Here is a 17,787-nt window from a genome sequence, read left to right as displayed (position 1 = left end):
ACTTACTTACTTACTTATTTACTTATTTATTTGAGAGAGTGTGGGAGTGTGGGAGTTGGAGGAGGGGCAGATTGAAAGAATCTCAGGTAGACATCCCTCTGAGTGCAGAGCCTGACTCGGGGATCAACCTCACCAGTCTGAGATCACGACCTGAGCCAAAATCATGAGTCAACCTCTTAACTGACTGAGCCACCCAGGCACCCTTCCTGAAGATATTTTTACGCTTCTTGTATTTTTTTTTTTAGCATAACTATCATTCAAAATAATCTGTTTTGGGGGCACCTGGCTGGCAAAGTCATTAGAGCACATGACTCTTAAATCTCAGGGTCCTGAGTTCAGGTCTTATGTTGGGTGTGGAGCATACTTAATTAAAAAATAATAATAACCTGTTGCTAATAATTATAGCATTTGAAGTCTTTGGGGGCTAGTTTATGCTGGCTTTTCTGTTAGTACTTGTTCATTGTACCTCATTTCTTTGTTGTGCTAACTTCTTTAATTTTGTGCTACTTTGTTCCCTTGAAAATTTATCTGTGAGATTTTTCCAGAGGCCTAGGATGAACATTTCTGCAACCAGAGAGGTTTTGCATTTGTAATTGCCAAGCACCTGGGTACTAGGAACTTGTAACCATTTAGAAGTAAATATGTCTCCATGCCTGATATTGTTAATTTGATCTGCAAAGGTTCATAGGGTCATCATTGGTTTTTCAAACTCAGTGGCAGGTCTTTTCCCCAACCCAACTCCAAACTCTTTTCACTTGAGAAGGAGCAGAAAAGGGAGCCAGGCATACTCTGGTCTCTTTTCTTTTAAGGTAGCTCAGTTTCAGTTTAGTTTCTTGCCTGCTTCCAGCCAAATCTGCAAATGCCTCCGGAGCCAGAGTGAACTGTAGCCCACCAGTAACCTCTTATTTCTTGACTTCCAAATTTTGAACTGTCTTTTCTAGATCTTTTAAGAAATTATCTTTTCAGTAACTTTTAAGAAAGTTTTTCATATTCTATCGTTTTAAGTCATCTTCAGTAGGAATGTGGTTCAAAAAATACAGCCTGCTGTCTGCTGTCATAGAAAATGAAATTCCCCTAATTATCATTCTATTTATTTTCTCATTTCTATCAAGTCCCTGCACAGTCCAGTATTACCCATAAGGATTTCCTCAACTCTAATATGGGGTTAATCATTTTTTTTCCTAGCCCACAGAGTCAATGTGAAAGTCAAATAAGATACCATAGGTGGAAGTGCCTATAAACAGTGTCATTCAGAGGGAACAATTAGGAGGAATGTGAGCACAGTGATTTGATGGTCTGTGTTCTTCTTAGCTCTAAAATTCCAAAAGTCTATATATTTTTTAAAGATTTTATTTATTTATTCACGAGAGACACAGAGAGAGAGAAAGAGAGAGGAAGAGACACAGGCAGAGGGAGAAGCAGGCTCCATGCGGGGAGCCTGATGCAGGACTGGATCCCAGGTCTCCAGGATCATGCCCTGGGCCGAAGGCACACTAAACCACTGAGCCACCCGTGCTGCTCCAAGAGTCTATATTTTTGATGAATATTTCCCATCTCCACTTATTTATATAAATTATATTTATATAAATCTCATCTCCACCATCCTCTGCTCATTTTTAATACCCAGCACCATTTTTTTCTATATAACTTTACCTATTCTTCAAGATTCACACAAGTATACCTTCTATATAAAGTGGTCCTTATAATGGCTACAAGAATCCAGAAGTGTGAGCCCCAGTTAGATGAATTTAATCAGAATCTTGGGAGGTAAGGTCCAGATGGGGCTACTGTACAATCAAGGCAGAGAATCACATTCTACATAAAACCTTTTCTGCCACAGAGACACAGCAGTCTCTCCTTCTGAATCCAATCTCTTATTGACTGTATCATTCAGGAGGGACAGAGCCCCCCAATGCCTCATGATTTCTCTTGTTGAACTGGTAAATACCCTGTCTTTCTAAACAGAATATTACTTCTTTGGTGGATAATTTAGCTTTCTTCCTATATTGCATGTAGAGCTATCCCTTGTGAATAATAAAAAACCCAAAGATATTTTCATATGTGATTCTTACAAGGAATAGGAAAATGACCTGTTTGTCCCAGATAATACACTGATGCCACAGTTTCTAAAATGACTTTAAAAAAAAAAAAAAAAAACCTTCAAAACATTAGAGAATTGGTTGAAAAAATTATATGTTAATCCTATGGTGGAATACATTATAGCTATTACAAAATGTTAGAGGAGACTACTGAATGGCATAGTAAAAATGATTTTGTTACATTAAACAACAAACAGTGAATTACAAACAGTATGCAATTTTAAACTTCAGGGAAGAACTTATGGATAAGTCATATTCTTGAACACTTTGTATTCAAAAAACAAAAACAAAAGCCCCATTGTTTTCCTATGGTGTATGTACATGTGCATGCACAAGAGCAAAGTTAAGTGAAAGGTGCCCATCGCTGCCTTTTTAAACAGTGCCTCTCTTTTCTCTATTTCCATCCAAGATTATTATTATCCTGGGAAATTATTTATCCGGCACAAGCAAAGGCGCCATCTCTCACTGTTTTGCCCTAGCCAACATATGCTATTTCCCTCACTCTAATACAAGATAGATGGCCAGGCTGTGGGCATAGGCTGTAGGTTTGAGTGTAAATGTGATTAGTCACCTGACTAAATCCTGATTACTATATATTTGAACTCACTAAAGTTCAAAAGCATGAAACTAGAATATAAAAGGAAGTTATGACAGGGCTCAGCTTTTTATAATCTTGAGTGGGGTCAGCTATATATGTGACATAGAAAAGAATATGATGGAAAGAGTAGATCACTTTGTTCTACTTAGAGAATAAAATAGTTTTACAAAGATACAAAAGTAAAACTGTGCCATAGGACCCCAAGATACATACATATATATATATATATATATATATAGAGAGAGAGAGAGAGAGAGAGAGAGAGAGATTGGAGAGAGAGACAGAGAAGAAAAAGCCTGGAAAAGAATACGTCAAAATGTTACCAGCCATCAGAACTCACCCATACCTGGCTGGAATGTTATTTGGTACAAACTCTATTGAAAACAAAAACAACTTGGCAATACCTAACACAATTACAAATTCACATATCTTTTGATGCAGCAATTCCACTTCCAAGGGTAAATTATGATATGTTCACACATTTGAGAAGATAATATATGTGTGTCCTTACTACTGCAGCAGAATGCAGAAAAGCCTGAAAATAAAGCATCCATCAGAGCTTGTTAAATAATTATGACATGTGGCTGAAGTTTATGCAACTGTAAGATAGAGAAAACACTTTATAAACTCATATGGAATCATCTCCAAGATATATTTTAAGTGAAAAAACTTAGATACATATGTAAAATGGTTTGGATTTTCTATGCTACTATATGCTTTAAATAAAATTGGGGAGAAGGAATATGTATATTTTCTAACATAGTGCATATATAAAATTTTGGTTGCCTTTGGGGAGGGAAATGAGACGAAATTTTTTTTCAAAGACTTAATTTTTCAGAGCAGTTTCAGGTTTATAACAAAATTGAGAGGAAGATACAGTGATTTTCCATATACTCCCTGTCCCCACATGCATAGCCTCCTTCATTAACAATATCATTCACTCAAAGGGTACATTTTTTTTCCCCCAAGGATGAACCTGCATCACAATCCCTGGAAGTTCACAGTTTATCTTAGGGCTCACTCTTGGTGTTGTACATGGTATGGACTTGGAGAAATGTATAATGGCATATAGCCATCATCATAATATCATACAGGAAATTTTCATTGCCCTAAAAAAGAATCTTTTCATTACACATTCTTTTATACCTCTTGAACTTGAGCCATGTAAATAAATTGCCTAGTTGAAAAAACAATTAATAATTTTAAATATTACCAACCTGCTAGAGTGTAAGGTTCATGGAAGGGACTGTACCTACCTTGTATGTAGTTCTAGTCACAGCCCCCAGCAAAGTGCCCAGCATGGACACTATTATTCAATAATAGCTGATGAAGAAATGAATGATTAATATTTAACAGTGGGATTCCCAGAGATTTTTTTTGTAATTTGTAAATATTCTATAATCAGTACACAGGTACTGATTTTTTGTAATCAGAAATAGAGTTTTTGAGTGGAAAGGAAAACTCAGATACAGTATAACTCTTAGACCCAGGCAAATGGGGACCCTGCCCTGGGTCAGCCTTGTGCCTCCAGAAGCCCTGTGCATTGGAGTGTCTTCAAAATTTTCTGATACATCTCTTCTTGGTTGGAACCATTGCCATTGCAGCAGGGTGCCAGATCCCAAGATGCTCTCCAGTCCCTTGTCATTGTTCCCCTCAGGGTGCTCAGATGCCCCAAGGAACTCTAGGATTCATGAATATGCATCATCCCTGCCTGGCCCCGTGGCTGGGTCCTTGTTCCAGGAGAAAGAGCAGAGAACAGATAGCTTTCATAGGCTGATATGGTATTTCTTTTGTGGAATTGTGTGAAATAGGCCACTAGTTGGTGCTGATACCTTAATTTTGAGTGACTGTCACTCAAGTCAGACACTGGGTAGTGGGTAAATTCAGGGCTTGACCACTGAGAATTCCCCACTAAGCCCTGAACTTGAGTTCTCTTGGAGCCCATTCACTGGTTGGTTCTCACTTATCCATATTTCGACATTTTGTCACCATATTATTTATATGGACAGAACACCAAAAAAAAAAAAAAAAAAAAATTACTGGGGCTCACACACCCCAAGGGTGGCCGTGTTATAATCATTTGTAGTATTTGAAAGATTTTAGTGAAAACAAATTAATTTAACATTCTGACAAATCAAAGCAAACACTTTTTTCTAGAATAGGATAAAAGAAATCAAATGGGGGTCACCTGGGTTGCTCAGCGGTTGAACATCTGCCTTTGGCTCAGGGCATGATCCCGGTGTCTGGGATTGAATCCTGCACTGGGCTCCTTGCAGTGAGTCTGCTTTTCCCTCTGCCTATGTCTCTGCCTCTCTCTGTGACTCTCATGAATAAATAAATAAAATCTCAAAAAAAAAAAAATCAAATAAAATAGAATAATGTTGGCAAGTAAAAGAAGACAGCTAAGCCACTGTGGTTGGAGTCCCTACTCACCAAATCCAGTATCAGAGGAGCCCAGTGAGTTATATAGTGGGCTGTTTTCATAGCTGAGGTCCATAGTTTTATGGTGATTTAAAAAAAACAAACAAACACATTGAGGTCCATAGTTTTACAGTGATTTAAAAAAACATGTATGAATATATAAACTTCCACCCCCTTGCCCATTCTTGGCAAAGTTCAGAAGAGGTCAAGCTCCACCACTCTGGCACAGCTGCTCTGGACCCACAATGAGGCTACAGTCCACATGGTCCAACACTACATAGAAATAACCCAGCCTGCCTCTTAATGTAGTCATCACCCTGCACACTCCAACACCCTCTTCCAAAAAAATTGGGCTTTAGAGAGAGAGTAGTGTCAAAGAGAGAGTGGCTCGAGAAGAAGCCACCTTGGGGAGATAAAGTCAACTTCTTTCTTCTAAAATCAGAGACTAAAACACTTTGTTGCTCTTTCCCCCTACTGCATCTCTGTGCTGAGTCAGGCAACTGTAAAATCCAAAGAAAATGCCGTCTCTGACTAAAAACCCCTTGGTCCTTCCCTAGTTTAGACCAGTCCTTTCTGCTTTCTCCAGAAAGACAGACCTGAAGCTGTAGAGGGACCCTTGCTAAGGTCCACCAGCTCCTTCTCTCAAGTTCTGTGAGGGCTGCAAAAGAAGTGAAGCTGTGACTCCTGACTCAAGTCAGGCCAACGTGCTGTTGTATTCTGAAATTCAGCAGAGTCTCTTTTCCATTTCCATGAGTGTACCTGTATGTTGCATATGAAGAAATAAGTATGCTGATACAAGCAGAGAGGAAAGGGGTGACACAGATGGAGCCCTTGGCACTGAAGGCCAGATCCAGCTAGTTTCCATGCACAAATACCATTTGAAGGGCTATGTGTGATGGGCCTGAGGATATTTGACTCCTGTCTCCCCATCATTGCACAGAGCCTGACCCCTATGCCCTCAACATCTTGGTCCTGCTTTATCTACAATCTGTGATTGTAACCTGTCCCTCCCTCTCCCCACCCAGACTAAGCAAGAGCCCACACAACCAGACAGGGTGGCCTGCGTTTATTTTGGAAAAGAGTCACAAGGCCTTGGGCAGGACATGAAAACCCAGTAGTTTATGAGTGGGAATGAGAGAGGTGGATGTGGTCAAGCAGCAAGTTTTTGGAGGTCTACTGATCTTGAGACTGAACATGCAGGTGTCAGCAACAAAGCTGGGCAGAAGGCAGGCTAGCAAACATGAGAGGAAACACCCCAAAAACACTGTTAGTAGATTGCTTGCTGCCCCTTCCTGCATTTATTAAAAGACACATGTACACACCTACTATGGGCCACTCCAGCAGAAGGCTTGCCCAAGTATCTGTGCCTGTTCTTACATCTTCATGGGGACAACACACATCTAAACAGATAACTGCAATAGAGTGCCCATCACCCAGTTACCCCATCCCCGCATCCACCACTCCTTCCTCAACCCTTTGTTTCTTTCACAGAGTTAGGAGTCTCTCGTGGTTTGTCTCTCTAATTTTTCCCACTCAGTTCCCCTCCTTTCCCTTATAACCCCTTTCACTATTTCTTATATTCCATGTATGAGTGAAACCATATGATTATTGTCCTTCTCTGATTGACTTATTTCATTCAGCATAATGCCCTCCAGTTCCATCCATGTCGAATCAAATGGTGGGTATTTGTCTTTTCTAATGGCTGAGTAATATTTCATTGTGTCTATGTCTATACACACACACACACACCCCACATCCTTATCCATTCATCTGTCGAGGACATTGTGGCTCCTTCCACAGTTTGGCTATTGTGGACATTGCTGCTATGACCTCTGGGGTGCAGGTGTCCCAGCATTTCACTACATCAATATCTTTGGAGTAAATACCCAGGAGTGCAAATGCTGGGTCGTAGGGTAGCTCTATTTTTAACGTCTTGGGGAACCTCCACACAGTTTTCTAGAGTGGCTGTACAGCTTGCATTCCCATCAACAGTGCAGGAGGGTTCCCCCTCCCACATCCTCTCCAACATTTGTTGTATCCTGTCTTGTTAATTTTCACCATTCTCACTGGTGTGAGGTAGAATCTCATTGTGATTTTTTTTTTAGAAAGTTTTATTTTTTTTAAGATTTTATTTATTTATTCATGATAGACACACACAGAGAGAGGCAGAGACACAGGCAGAGGGAGACGCAGGCTCCATGAAGGGAGCCCAACTCAGGACTCAATCCTGAGACCCCAGGATCACGCCCTGGGCAGAAAGCAGGTACTTAAACTGCTGAGCCACCCAGGCTGCCCCTCATTGTGATTTTGTTTTTTTTTTTTTCTTTTTTTTCTTTTTTTTTTTTTTCATTGTGATTTTGATTTGTATTTCCCTGATGGCAAGTGATGCAGAGCATTTTTTCATGTGCTTGTTGGTCATGTGTGTGTCTTCTTTGGTGAGATTTTTGTTCATGTCTTCTCCCCAATTCATGATGGGATTGTTTGTTTCTTGGGTGTTGAGTTTGATAAGTTCTTAATAGATTTTGGATACTAACCCTTTATCTGATATGTCATTTGCATATATCCTCTCCTATTCTGTAGGTTGTCTTTTAGTTTTGTTGACTGTTTCTTTTGCTGTGCAGAGCTTTTTATCTTGATTAAGTTCCAATAGTTAATTTGTGCTTTTGTTTCCCTTGCCTTCATAGATGTGTCTTGCAAGAAGTTGCTGTGGCCAAGGTTAGAAAAGTTGTTGCTGATGTTTTTCTCTAGGATTTTTAAGGATTCTTGTCTCATATTTAGATCTTTCAACCATTTTGAGCTTATCTTTGTGTTTGGTGTAAGAGAATGGTCCAGTTTCATTCTTTTCCATGTGGCTGTCCAATTTCCCCAACACCATTTATTGAAGAGACTGTCCTTTTTCCAGTGGATATTCTTTCCTGCTTTGTTAAATATTAGTTGACCATAGAACTGAGGGCCCATTTCTGGGTTCTATATTCTGTTCCATTGATCTATGTGTCTGTTTTTGTGCCAGTACCACACTGTCTTGATGATCACACCTTTGTAATACAGCTTGAATTCTGGTATTGTGATGTCCCTGGCATTGGTTTTCTTTTTCAATATTCCTCTGGCTACTCAGGGTCTTTTCTGATTCCACACAAATCTTAAGGTTCTTTGTTCCAACTCTGTGAAGAAAGTTCATGGTATTTTGATAGGGATTGCATTGAACATGTAAATTGCCCTGGGTAGCATAGACATTTTCACAATATTAATTCTTCCAATCCATGAGCATGGAATATTTTTCCATCTCTTTGTGTCTTCCTCAATTTCTTTCAGAAGTGTTCTGTAGTTTGTAGGGTATAGATCCTTTCTTTACCTCTTTGGTTAGGTTTATTCCTAGGCATCTTATGATTTGGGGTGCAATTGTAAATGGCATGGATTCCTTAATTTCTCTATCTTCAGTCTCCTTATTAGTGTATAGAAATGCCACTGGTTTGTGTGCATTGATTTTGTATCCTGCCACATTTCTGAATTGCTGTAAGAGTTCTAACAATCTTGGGGTGGAGACTTGGGGGTTTTCTATATACAGTATCATGCCATCTGCAAAGAGGGAGAGTTGGATTTTGGGATGCCTTTTATTTCTTTTTGTTGTCTGATTGCTGAGGCTAGGACTTCTAGTACTATGTTGAATAGTGGTGAGAGTGGACACCCCTGTCGTGTTCCTGATCTTAGGGGAAAAGCTCTGTGTTTCCCCATTGAGAATGATATTTCCTGTGGGCTTTTTGTAGATTACTTTCTCTTTTAAGATGCTTTTTTAAAATGCTGAGGAATGTTTCTTCTATCCCTATACTCTGAAGAGTTTAAATCAGGTTGGATGCTGTATTTTGTCAAATGCTTTCTCTGCATCAATTGAGAGGATCATATGGTTTTTGTTTTTCCTTGTATTGATGTGATCTATCACATTGATTGTTTTATGAGTGTTGAACCACCCTTGTATCCAGGGGATCAATCTCACTTGGTCATCATGAGTAATCCCACTTCATCATTATACTGGAAGTAGAAATCTTTAAAAATAATTTATCACTCTATAAGGTATAATAAAATCACCCAATACTATTTTATTCTGTGTCTGTTTTTTAGCACCTGTCAAGTGTTAATTGGCAATTTGCTTTTTCTTTTTAGTGAATTCTGCTTATTTGGGGTTTGGAAGGAGCTCCTCATGTTTCTAATGTTTTATAAGCCTTTTTGCTTATTAATTTGAGAAATTTATCTGCTACCTGTGCTGCAAAACAGTGCCTTTTTATTTTGTTTATGGTTGGCTTTTTTTTTTCTTCCAGATGTTGTCAATTTTTTATGAGATCCAGTTTTTCACTCTTTTCTTTTGTAGCTTCTGGGATTCCTGTCCTGCTTAGGATAAGTGTTCTGCTCCTTGATTGTAAAATATGACAAAAATGCTTTGTGTTTTTTTTCTAACTCTGCTAAGTTTTTGTCCATTTTACACATCAATCCTGATCCACCTATAATTTATATCAGTGTAATAACAGAGGGAAGGATTCAGCTCCCCTACTTCCCAAATGCTTAACCACTGTTCCAACCCATCTATTGAAGAATTCATCTTCTGGCCCCAACACTGGCTTGGCCCTGCTGTGATTGCTATGTGTGACAGTCCTGGCTCTGCAGCAATGCTGAGTCTGCAAGGGCCAGGGCCACAGGATTTACTTTTGTCTAACCCCTATGTCACTTAGCAGAGCCTTAAGCCCACAGGAGCAGCTCCCAGGCCAAGATGGTAAACTGGGTAGCCCACCTGGAATCTCAGCAAGAGAGCATGCCTGTGCTGGAATGAGGTCCCACCCCTTGTTGCTCTTGGCCTGTGCCCCGATGAAGCTGACATTTCTTTCCTTCACACTCTTAACCAGCATGGTGGCTTTTCAGAGGCTCTTCAGCTTGCCGGGGTGGACATCCGTGTCCGAGTGAAGGGTGGTGGTCATGTGGCCCAGATTTACGCCATCCGCCAGTCCATCTCCAAGGCGCTGGTGGCCTATTACCAGAAATATGTGGATGAGGCCTCCAAGAAGGAGATCAAAGACATCCTTATCCAGTACGACCGGACCCTGCTGGTGGCAGATCCCCAGCGCTGCGAATCCAAAAAGTTTGGCGGTCCTGGTGCCCGTGCTCGCTACCAGAAATCCTACCGATGAAATTGTTGTGAGGATGAGGGTTCATCTTTATAATAAACCGCTGTCGTGGGACTTAAAAAAAAAAAAAAAAAAAAAACACCTTTCACCTTTGGTGAGTGTTGAGCCAAGACACAACTAAGCCAAAGAATAGAAGGGAGGGTTTTACTTGTGACAAAAAAAAGGAGTACCCTGGGGATCTTTCCCAAAGCAATGTCTCCTTGAACAACAAAACTGGGCAAGTTCTAAGCTAAGGGTACATAAAAATTCATGAGGGATTTGCAGAAGGAGGACTTCAGCATGGAACTGGGATAAAAGTCCTCTCAAGGTGAAAGAGTCCAGGTCTTAGTAGATGGGAGTCAAGAGGCCTGCAAGAGTTGGCTTAGATCCTGCCAAGATAACCCAAGAGTGTTCTTCAAGTCAATCTCTAACTTTTGAATCAGCCCTGGGAATTTTAACCACTAATTTATTGTCCCTGAAATAATTGGGCTATCTCCTAGCCGGAGAGTACCTGTTTCTCTTATTTCTTTTATTTCCTTAAAATTACTGATTAGTAAGGTCTATTCTGCAATTTCAACATATTTCAGGACATTCTGTAAGAAATGGGTTTGGGGCAAGTAGTGCTGGCCAGGCAAAAATCACAAGATGGCCAGATGCCTAAAATGAGTTTTCTTATGTCAAGGTGCTATGTCTCACCTTTCTTTTTCCAGGGACCCCTTACTCTGTCTGCTTACATAACCATTAACAAAAGGGAGAAAGAGTCCTTTGTTGCTGCTATCTGTTCACCAGAATATTACAGAGCTACAAAAAAGTGACAGGATCCACATGTACATGCATATCTGGAAATGTGTTTATGATATTTTCAATAGAAATAAAATTACATAAGGGAATATATTGATAATCTCATTTTTATAATAAGTATCAAAAAGTGTGTATGTCTTTCCATGCAAATATTAGAAAGATCTGGAGATCTACAACCAAGTATTCTGTGTCGTGGTAAGCAAAGGGGTCTGAGAGCTGAATAACAGTCCAGAAGTGGAAAAGAGAATCCTACAGACCCCTGAGCCCCCAGTGGAGTTCTCAGGGTTTGCTTCAGTATTTGTGCTCTCTCCAGACTATAACTGGGAGATGCTAATCACATAATTTTCAAGACCCTTCTGGTTATAAAGTGGTTTCCCATGCAAATAGGACTTTAGGGAGAGAGTGTCCAGATCACATTGATGACTTAATCACATTTAATTAGCACATCATATGAGCCCAGAAAATGTGAGTCCATCAACTAGTAATAGATCTGGGTTCCCTGCACTAACTCATAGTTCACAGGACCCGTGCAGGACAGGCCCGGAAGCAGTCCCACCCCCTAAGCTTCCCCAACTCCCCCCACAGGGCATCCTGAGGCCCTCAAGGCAACACCCACCCCTTAGGCTAATGTGAATGCTCAGTGATGTTAATTCTGTCTACCCCACCTCTCCTGTTCAACAAAGTCTTCTACCCTTAAGGAGGTGATTTGTTTGCTGGTTGTCCTGTTTTCCCTCCCCCACTTCCATCTTTCTTTGGGATTAGTGGACCATTTTGGATTACGGAATTGACTTTTAACTATACCTCTTGGTGTTATTATTACTATTTAATGGTTTCTAAAGGTATTGAAATATACATCATTAGCTTTTCACAGTCTGCTTAGAATTAACAATGTTCTATGCCGCTTCACATAAAATATAAGAACCCTGCACCTGTGGAGGGCCATTTCCTACCCTTTCTCCCCTATTCTGTAATTGTCCGGTGTACATCAGCATGTGTCCCACACCACACAGTTCAAGTTATAAATCTTTGCTTTACACACCCATACACATTTTAAAGGAATTAAGAGAAAAGTGTAGTCTTTAATGCTTACCCACATCCTACCTCCAGTGCTCTTCAGCAAGGGAGTTATAATGCACTCAGGGAAAAGACATAGGCATAGGGTGAGCAGAAAGAGTTAGGGGTCCCCAGAAAAAGACAAGACACAGCTTTCATGACATGAGAGAAGCCATTTTAGGTCTCTACTTATTTTCCATGATCTCTGCCCTACTTTCCTGAGAGCACACTTCTTGCAGAACTTCCCAGGAGGTGTCAGAATTTCAAAGAAATGCGAAAACCTCAGCAGTTAAGGATTTTAGGGGAAGAAGAAGATGCAAGAACTATCTCTACCAGGCCAGGAAATAGACCAACTCTATCAGACACAATAAATCAGTTGTGATGCAGAAGTAGGCAAGGCTCTGCATTCCTTATCCCAGATAGGGAGCCCAGGATCCCATTCAGTTTATACAGACTCTCAGAGCAAGTCCCAGGCCACTTCTCTTCCCAGGTTACCTGTGCTTTCTTATAATGTTAGAGTCTGCCTTAGGAGGAACACAAGTTTCATTAACATTAATATGCAATGCATGTATAGGCATGTTTTCTAAGTACTCCGCACAACCTTATACCCACCTTTACATGTGATGATAATGCTCCCCTAAGTATTCACCCTCAACCCTGAATAAGAAGAACCCACAACCCTGCTCCAGGAGTCATGGCTTTGGAAATTATTTCCCTTGATCTTCTTGTTTGCTGCAAATAAAGTTTCCTTTGGGTGACAACTCCCTGTAATCTCCATCTGAACCTCACTAAGCAGTGAACTCACATTACTTTGTAATCCAGAAAATCATCCAAGACAACATACAAGTATAGCAGAATTTATGGATGCAATTACCTGGGTGATTCAGGTACTGACCTTTTTGGGGGAGGAAGAATTTCCTCTGCCCTTCCAGATCCTTCTAGCTGGACTTAGAACCAAGGTGACATGAGACAGATTAACAGAGAAAAATCAAATGTAATAGGGTACTTACAGGAAATCCACACAGACATGAAATTCCAAAAGTAGGCAACATGATGCTTATATGAGCAAAGAGAGAGATAGATTGAGGATATAAAGAAGAGAAAGATCATTAGCTATACTCTAGGTGAGAGGATTCAATGTTTGGAAAACAAGGGTTATTATATAGAAAGGTTTCTTAGGTGAAGAGGAGTCTCTGTTAACAGTTCTATTCCTATAAAGCAAGAAGTTGAGGGGGGAGGTAAGCTTTTCCTGTATCTTCTAGATTTTGATCACTTTTAACTCAAAAGAATGCTCATTCCTAAGTGACCCATCTTGAGCAGACTTCCCCTGGCCTCTACACCTTCACTTGTCAGGGATTAGATTTTATTTCTCTGATCAAATATCCCAAAAGTCATGCATTTTCTTTTTCCTCTTCTGATTGTATGAGATCAGATCTAATAAAATAACTGTACTCTGTCCTCAAACATGTGACAGTTTGGTTCTGCTTTATGATCCCATTTTAGAGGAAGAGTAGGGTCCCTGTCCCATTAACAGAAACATTCCAATTGCTTCTCTTGAACGTTCCTGGAGAGTCTGTGTGGCTCTGATAAATACATACTTTAGTTCTCCTCTAGGGAGATCTTTTGCAGGAGGGCCTCAGCAGCCTGGTCTTCCAGATGTAGGAAAGATGTTAGGGTTCCAAGCTGACAGCCAAGAAAGAATTCTTGAGATGTCTCTGGTGCAAAGAGATGTTTTATTAACACACAGGGACAGGATCCAAGGGCAGAAAGAGCTGCCCTGGGGTCATGAGGAGTGGCCCATTATATACTTTCAAGTTGGGAGGGGGTTAGAGATAGTGTAAATCTCTAAGGAATTTGGAAGCAAGGTTTCTAGGACCTTAAAAGGACTAGCTATTGTTGGGAAAAGGTCTTTTATTACCATCTAATAAAACCTGAGTCATGAGACCCTTCAGATGTATGTCGGTGGGTGATGTGCTTGGGAGCATATGATTGCCCAACACTATCTTGAAGTGTTCAGAGATAAAGGGAACTTCTAGAGGAATTTTAGACTTACAGGATCCTGGGGATGGGGCTAAGATTGCCTTTTGCCCTTAGCAAAGTATTAACATCAAGGCAGTTGAGTCCCTGGAGGAATGTCACTCTGCCTGTTTTAAGAACTTGTCAATGGGCTGTAGGTAGTAAGGAAATTTAAAGTTTTTTCTTCTTCTTTGTTTCCCCTATCACTCCCAGTCGTCAGCCTCTTGGTGGCCTTTCCTACTGATCCCCACAGGCCCTGGAATGTGGTGCCTTTGTTCTGAGGATTGTCAGAAAGTCAGAAGGTTGGAGCAGGAAGAAGGAACACTCTCAGGGAGAAGCAAGTAGAGGCAGGCCGGAGAAAGACCACACAGCACCTTTATGATGTCAGGAGTGATTATTCAAAATGTGATGAGAAATCATTACAGAATTGCAAGTTCTGGGGTGAAACTGTCACCAGCAAGACCCCACTACTCACCCACGCGCCCCCAAGAGCCCTTTGCGTCTTCACAAGAATGTTAACCTTATCCTTTAGAGGCCAACAATAGGAAGAGATCTGGCCAGCCTAGACCGGTTTGAGCTCAACCACTGACTCACACCTGCAGGTGCCTGGGTGCCTGACCTTTACCTCTACCTCACTGTAATGTTGAAGTCTCTGCCTTAGGAGGAGCACAGACCTCAGGTAATATATAATGATGGATATATCTGTGTGGCCTAATGCCTATCTCTACATATCATAACAAAACTTCCCTTTCTGAATATTCATCCAACCCTAAATAAAAAGAACCCACTCACTCCTGTTCGGCACTGGCTTCAGAAGTTATTCTCCATGATCTCCTTATTTGCTGCAAATAAAGATTATTTTGTGTGACAGCTCCCCCTGGTGCGATCTCTACCTGTAACTCAGCAAGGAGTGACTTCATGTCAGTTTGGTTACTAAATGACCCAATTGGTACCCTCAGGTCATCACCATAACTGTGTAGAGAAGGATTTGAAGCAGGAGTAGATACATGAGGTCCAGGGAGAGCACGTGGCAAAAATAAAGAGGGGTGGCAGATTCAAAGTCTAGTCTGGAAGTTAAGTTATCAGGACTTCCAGAGGTGCCAGGAAGGGACTGGAGGAAAGAGAAATCGGGGTGAAGCCCAGTGTTGGGCTGATCCACTACATTGTAATGAATGTTGCTAGCATTTACTGCAGTAGAAAGACCCGCAGGAGACAGTAGGGACAATAAATTCTGATGGGAAAACCAGCAGGTTCCTTCTGGACTCTCTAGGTTTACGGTGTCTTCCACATGCAAGGGAGGCTGCCTTAAGCAGCTGGGTTTACGAGGTTAGAGTATAGGGCCCGGGGAGAACCCTTCCTCCCCTTTGGTCCAGGAAGGAGCATCTTCCTCATAAGCAGAGCCCTCTCACCTCCAGCATCACCCCCACATGTGCACTGCAGTCACTGAGGGCCTTCTGCATGTGGGACTGCCCCTCTGCCAGGGAACTGATGGCTCCCCGGGCACACAGACTGTCCCTGTGATTGGAGCTGGGCTTCTACCTCCCCACTTATACTGGGGTATAGCAATTGTCAGCACACGAATCCTAATAATAAGGAGGAGTGTGGTCGAGTAAAATTGAGAGGAGCAAAATGATGGGAATCCACTGAGGCAGTCTATTTCCAAGCAACCATTTTAAAAGAATGTAACACAGTAGGGATCGGCTCCTGCCCTCTGCCAAGCTCTGCCCTCAGCATCACCTTCAGATGAGAAAGATGAGCCCCTGCCCCAGGCCCCTGACTAGAAGGTCACTGCTTTGGGCCTCCTCCAGCCACACCCCTCCCCAGGAGTTTAAGTTCATATGCCAAGGGGACAGGTCCACACAGAATTCACTCTTCTGAACTATGCTGTGACATGGGAACCCCAGAACTACCTACATAAATGAACACAGCCCACTTTGAAGGCCTGCATGAGCTCCTTCCCTGTCCCCTGCACTTCAGAGCTGAGAGGGGGACGAAACCTGAAACTGGAACAAGGTATCTCCCTCCTCCTTCCTGCCCCCCTGCCCCATGCAGATGTCAGGGAGGAAGACCTTCCTCTGCCTCTCAAGGTCCTCCTAGCTGAACTAAGCATCAAATTGACATGAGACAGGTTACAGGAGAAAATCAAATTTAATAGGAATCCACATACACACATGGAAGTTCCAAAGGTGATGATGATGCAACATGATGCTCATATGAGCTAAGGAGAGGAGTAGGGTTATCTCAGGATACAAAAGGGAGAAAGGCCATCAGCAGGAAAGGAAAAGGGGATGCTTGGGGAAACAAAGGTTGCACTATTATGCAGGTAGGTTTCCTAGGTGAAGGGCAGTCCTTACTAGCTCTATTCCCAATATAGGCTCTCCTTTCTAATGTAAACTTAGGAAGTTGAGGACCAGGAAGAGTTTCTTCTGCATCATCTGGGTTTTGCTTACTTTTAACTCAAAATAATGTTCATGTCAAAGTGGCCAATCTTGAGCAGCCTGCCCTTGGACCCTACACAGGAGTCACATAATTCTAAATCTGAACCTGGCTTTTGTGAAGATATATTGTTTTTTTTTATTATTTTTTTATTTAAAGATTTATTTATTTATTCATTCAGAGAGAGCGAAGAGACACAGGCAGAGGGAGAAGCAGGCTCCATGCAGGAAGCCCGATGTGGGACTTGATCCTGGTTCTCCAGGATCACACCCCGGGCTGCAGGTGGCGCTAAACCGCTGCGCCACCGGGGCTGCCCAAGGTATATTGTTCTAAGCAGGAAGATAGAACTTATTTTATCTAAAATCTTGGTTTGATTTAAATAATTATGATTTAAATATGCAATTATATGAACCTTGGTTTGTACTCTTACCAGGTGTATTTTTATGTCTGGATCTAGGCTAAGTTTCTTAAAATTCCTGTCTTGGTCATGCAATGGAGGAATGTAGAAGGATGGGATGTGAAGTTGGGAAATAGCAGGCAGCCAGTCCCAGGAATCAAGGAGGCGTAGGCCTCACAGTCTGCAGTTTTCCAGGGCCACTCTATCTAGAGTCTGCAACTGTCTGGGAAGTCCCAACAGCTCAAGAACCCAGAATTCTCTCCATGAGTAATCTAGAGTCAACCACGTTTTGAGCATCTAGAAATGGGCAAGCGATGGATTGTTGTCCAATATACATTTATTGGTCTAAACCATTTTAAACCATGTAATGGGTACATCCTCTGAAAGGCTGGCATGGGGGAGAGGTGATTAGGTACATAGGTGGAGGAAGAGTAGCCAGGGAAGTTAAATGGCTGTCTTTGAGGTAAGTGCTAACCAGGAGGACCCTGAGTTTGTCACCTGAGGAGAAGAGCTGCTCAGGCCTTTTAACAGTAACAAAACTTCTTGAAGGAAAGCATAATCCTCCCCAATCTTGGTGCTGCCATGGCAACTGGAGGCCTGAATGACATCACCCAAAGGCAGCAAATGGCCCAGGTGACTGGTGGGAGCAGAGACCAGGAGGGAAGACTCCAACCACCAGGAGGGAAATCTAAGACAGAGGAGGGAAAAGGAGGGAATTTCTGGTAACAATAAAATTAGTCACAGCTGTTGAGCTACAGTCACAAAATCTTGCATAGATCTTTTGGCCAAAAAAGAAGGAAAAAGACACTAAGTTTA

General features: G+C 41.6%; 1 protein-coding gene across 1 annotated transcript; it reads left to right on the top strand.

Moving 5' to 3' along the window:
• The first annotated feature begins 6,249 nt into the window (after positions 1-6,249).
• LOC112923421 (small ribosomal subunit protein uS9-like) lies at positions 6,250-10,343 on the top strand. The gene is made up of 2 exons (XM_072733733.1): positions 6,250-6,384; positions 10,011-10,343. Exons 1-2 carry the CDS (start codon positions 6,250-6,252, stop codon positions 10,290-10,292), a joined length of 417 nt encoding a protein of 138 aa, XP_072589834.1. The 3' UTR covers positions 10,293-10,343.
• Positions 10,344-17,787: the final 7,444 nt, after the last annotated feature.

The sequence above is a fragment of the Vulpes vulpes genome, chromosome 13 (genome assembly GCF_048418805.1).
Source record: "Vulpes vulpes isolate BD-2025 chromosome 13, VulVul3, whole genome shotgun sequence".
NCBI classification, from domain to species: domain Eukaryota; kingdom Metazoa; phylum Chordata; class Mammalia; order Carnivora; family Canidae; genus Vulpes; species Vulpes vulpes.
This window is presented reverse-complemented; position numbering and strand designations above follow the sequence as displayed.

Coding starts and splice junctions, on each gene's coding strand:
- LOC112923421 (XM_072733733.1), top strand. CDS start 6,250: ATGAGAGAGGTGGATGTGGTCAAGCAGCAAGTTTTTGGAGGTCTACTG. Junction 6,385..10,010: donor GGAAACACCCCAAAAACACT/GTTAGTAGATTG, acceptor ACTCTTAACCAG/CATGGTGGCTTTTCAGAGGC.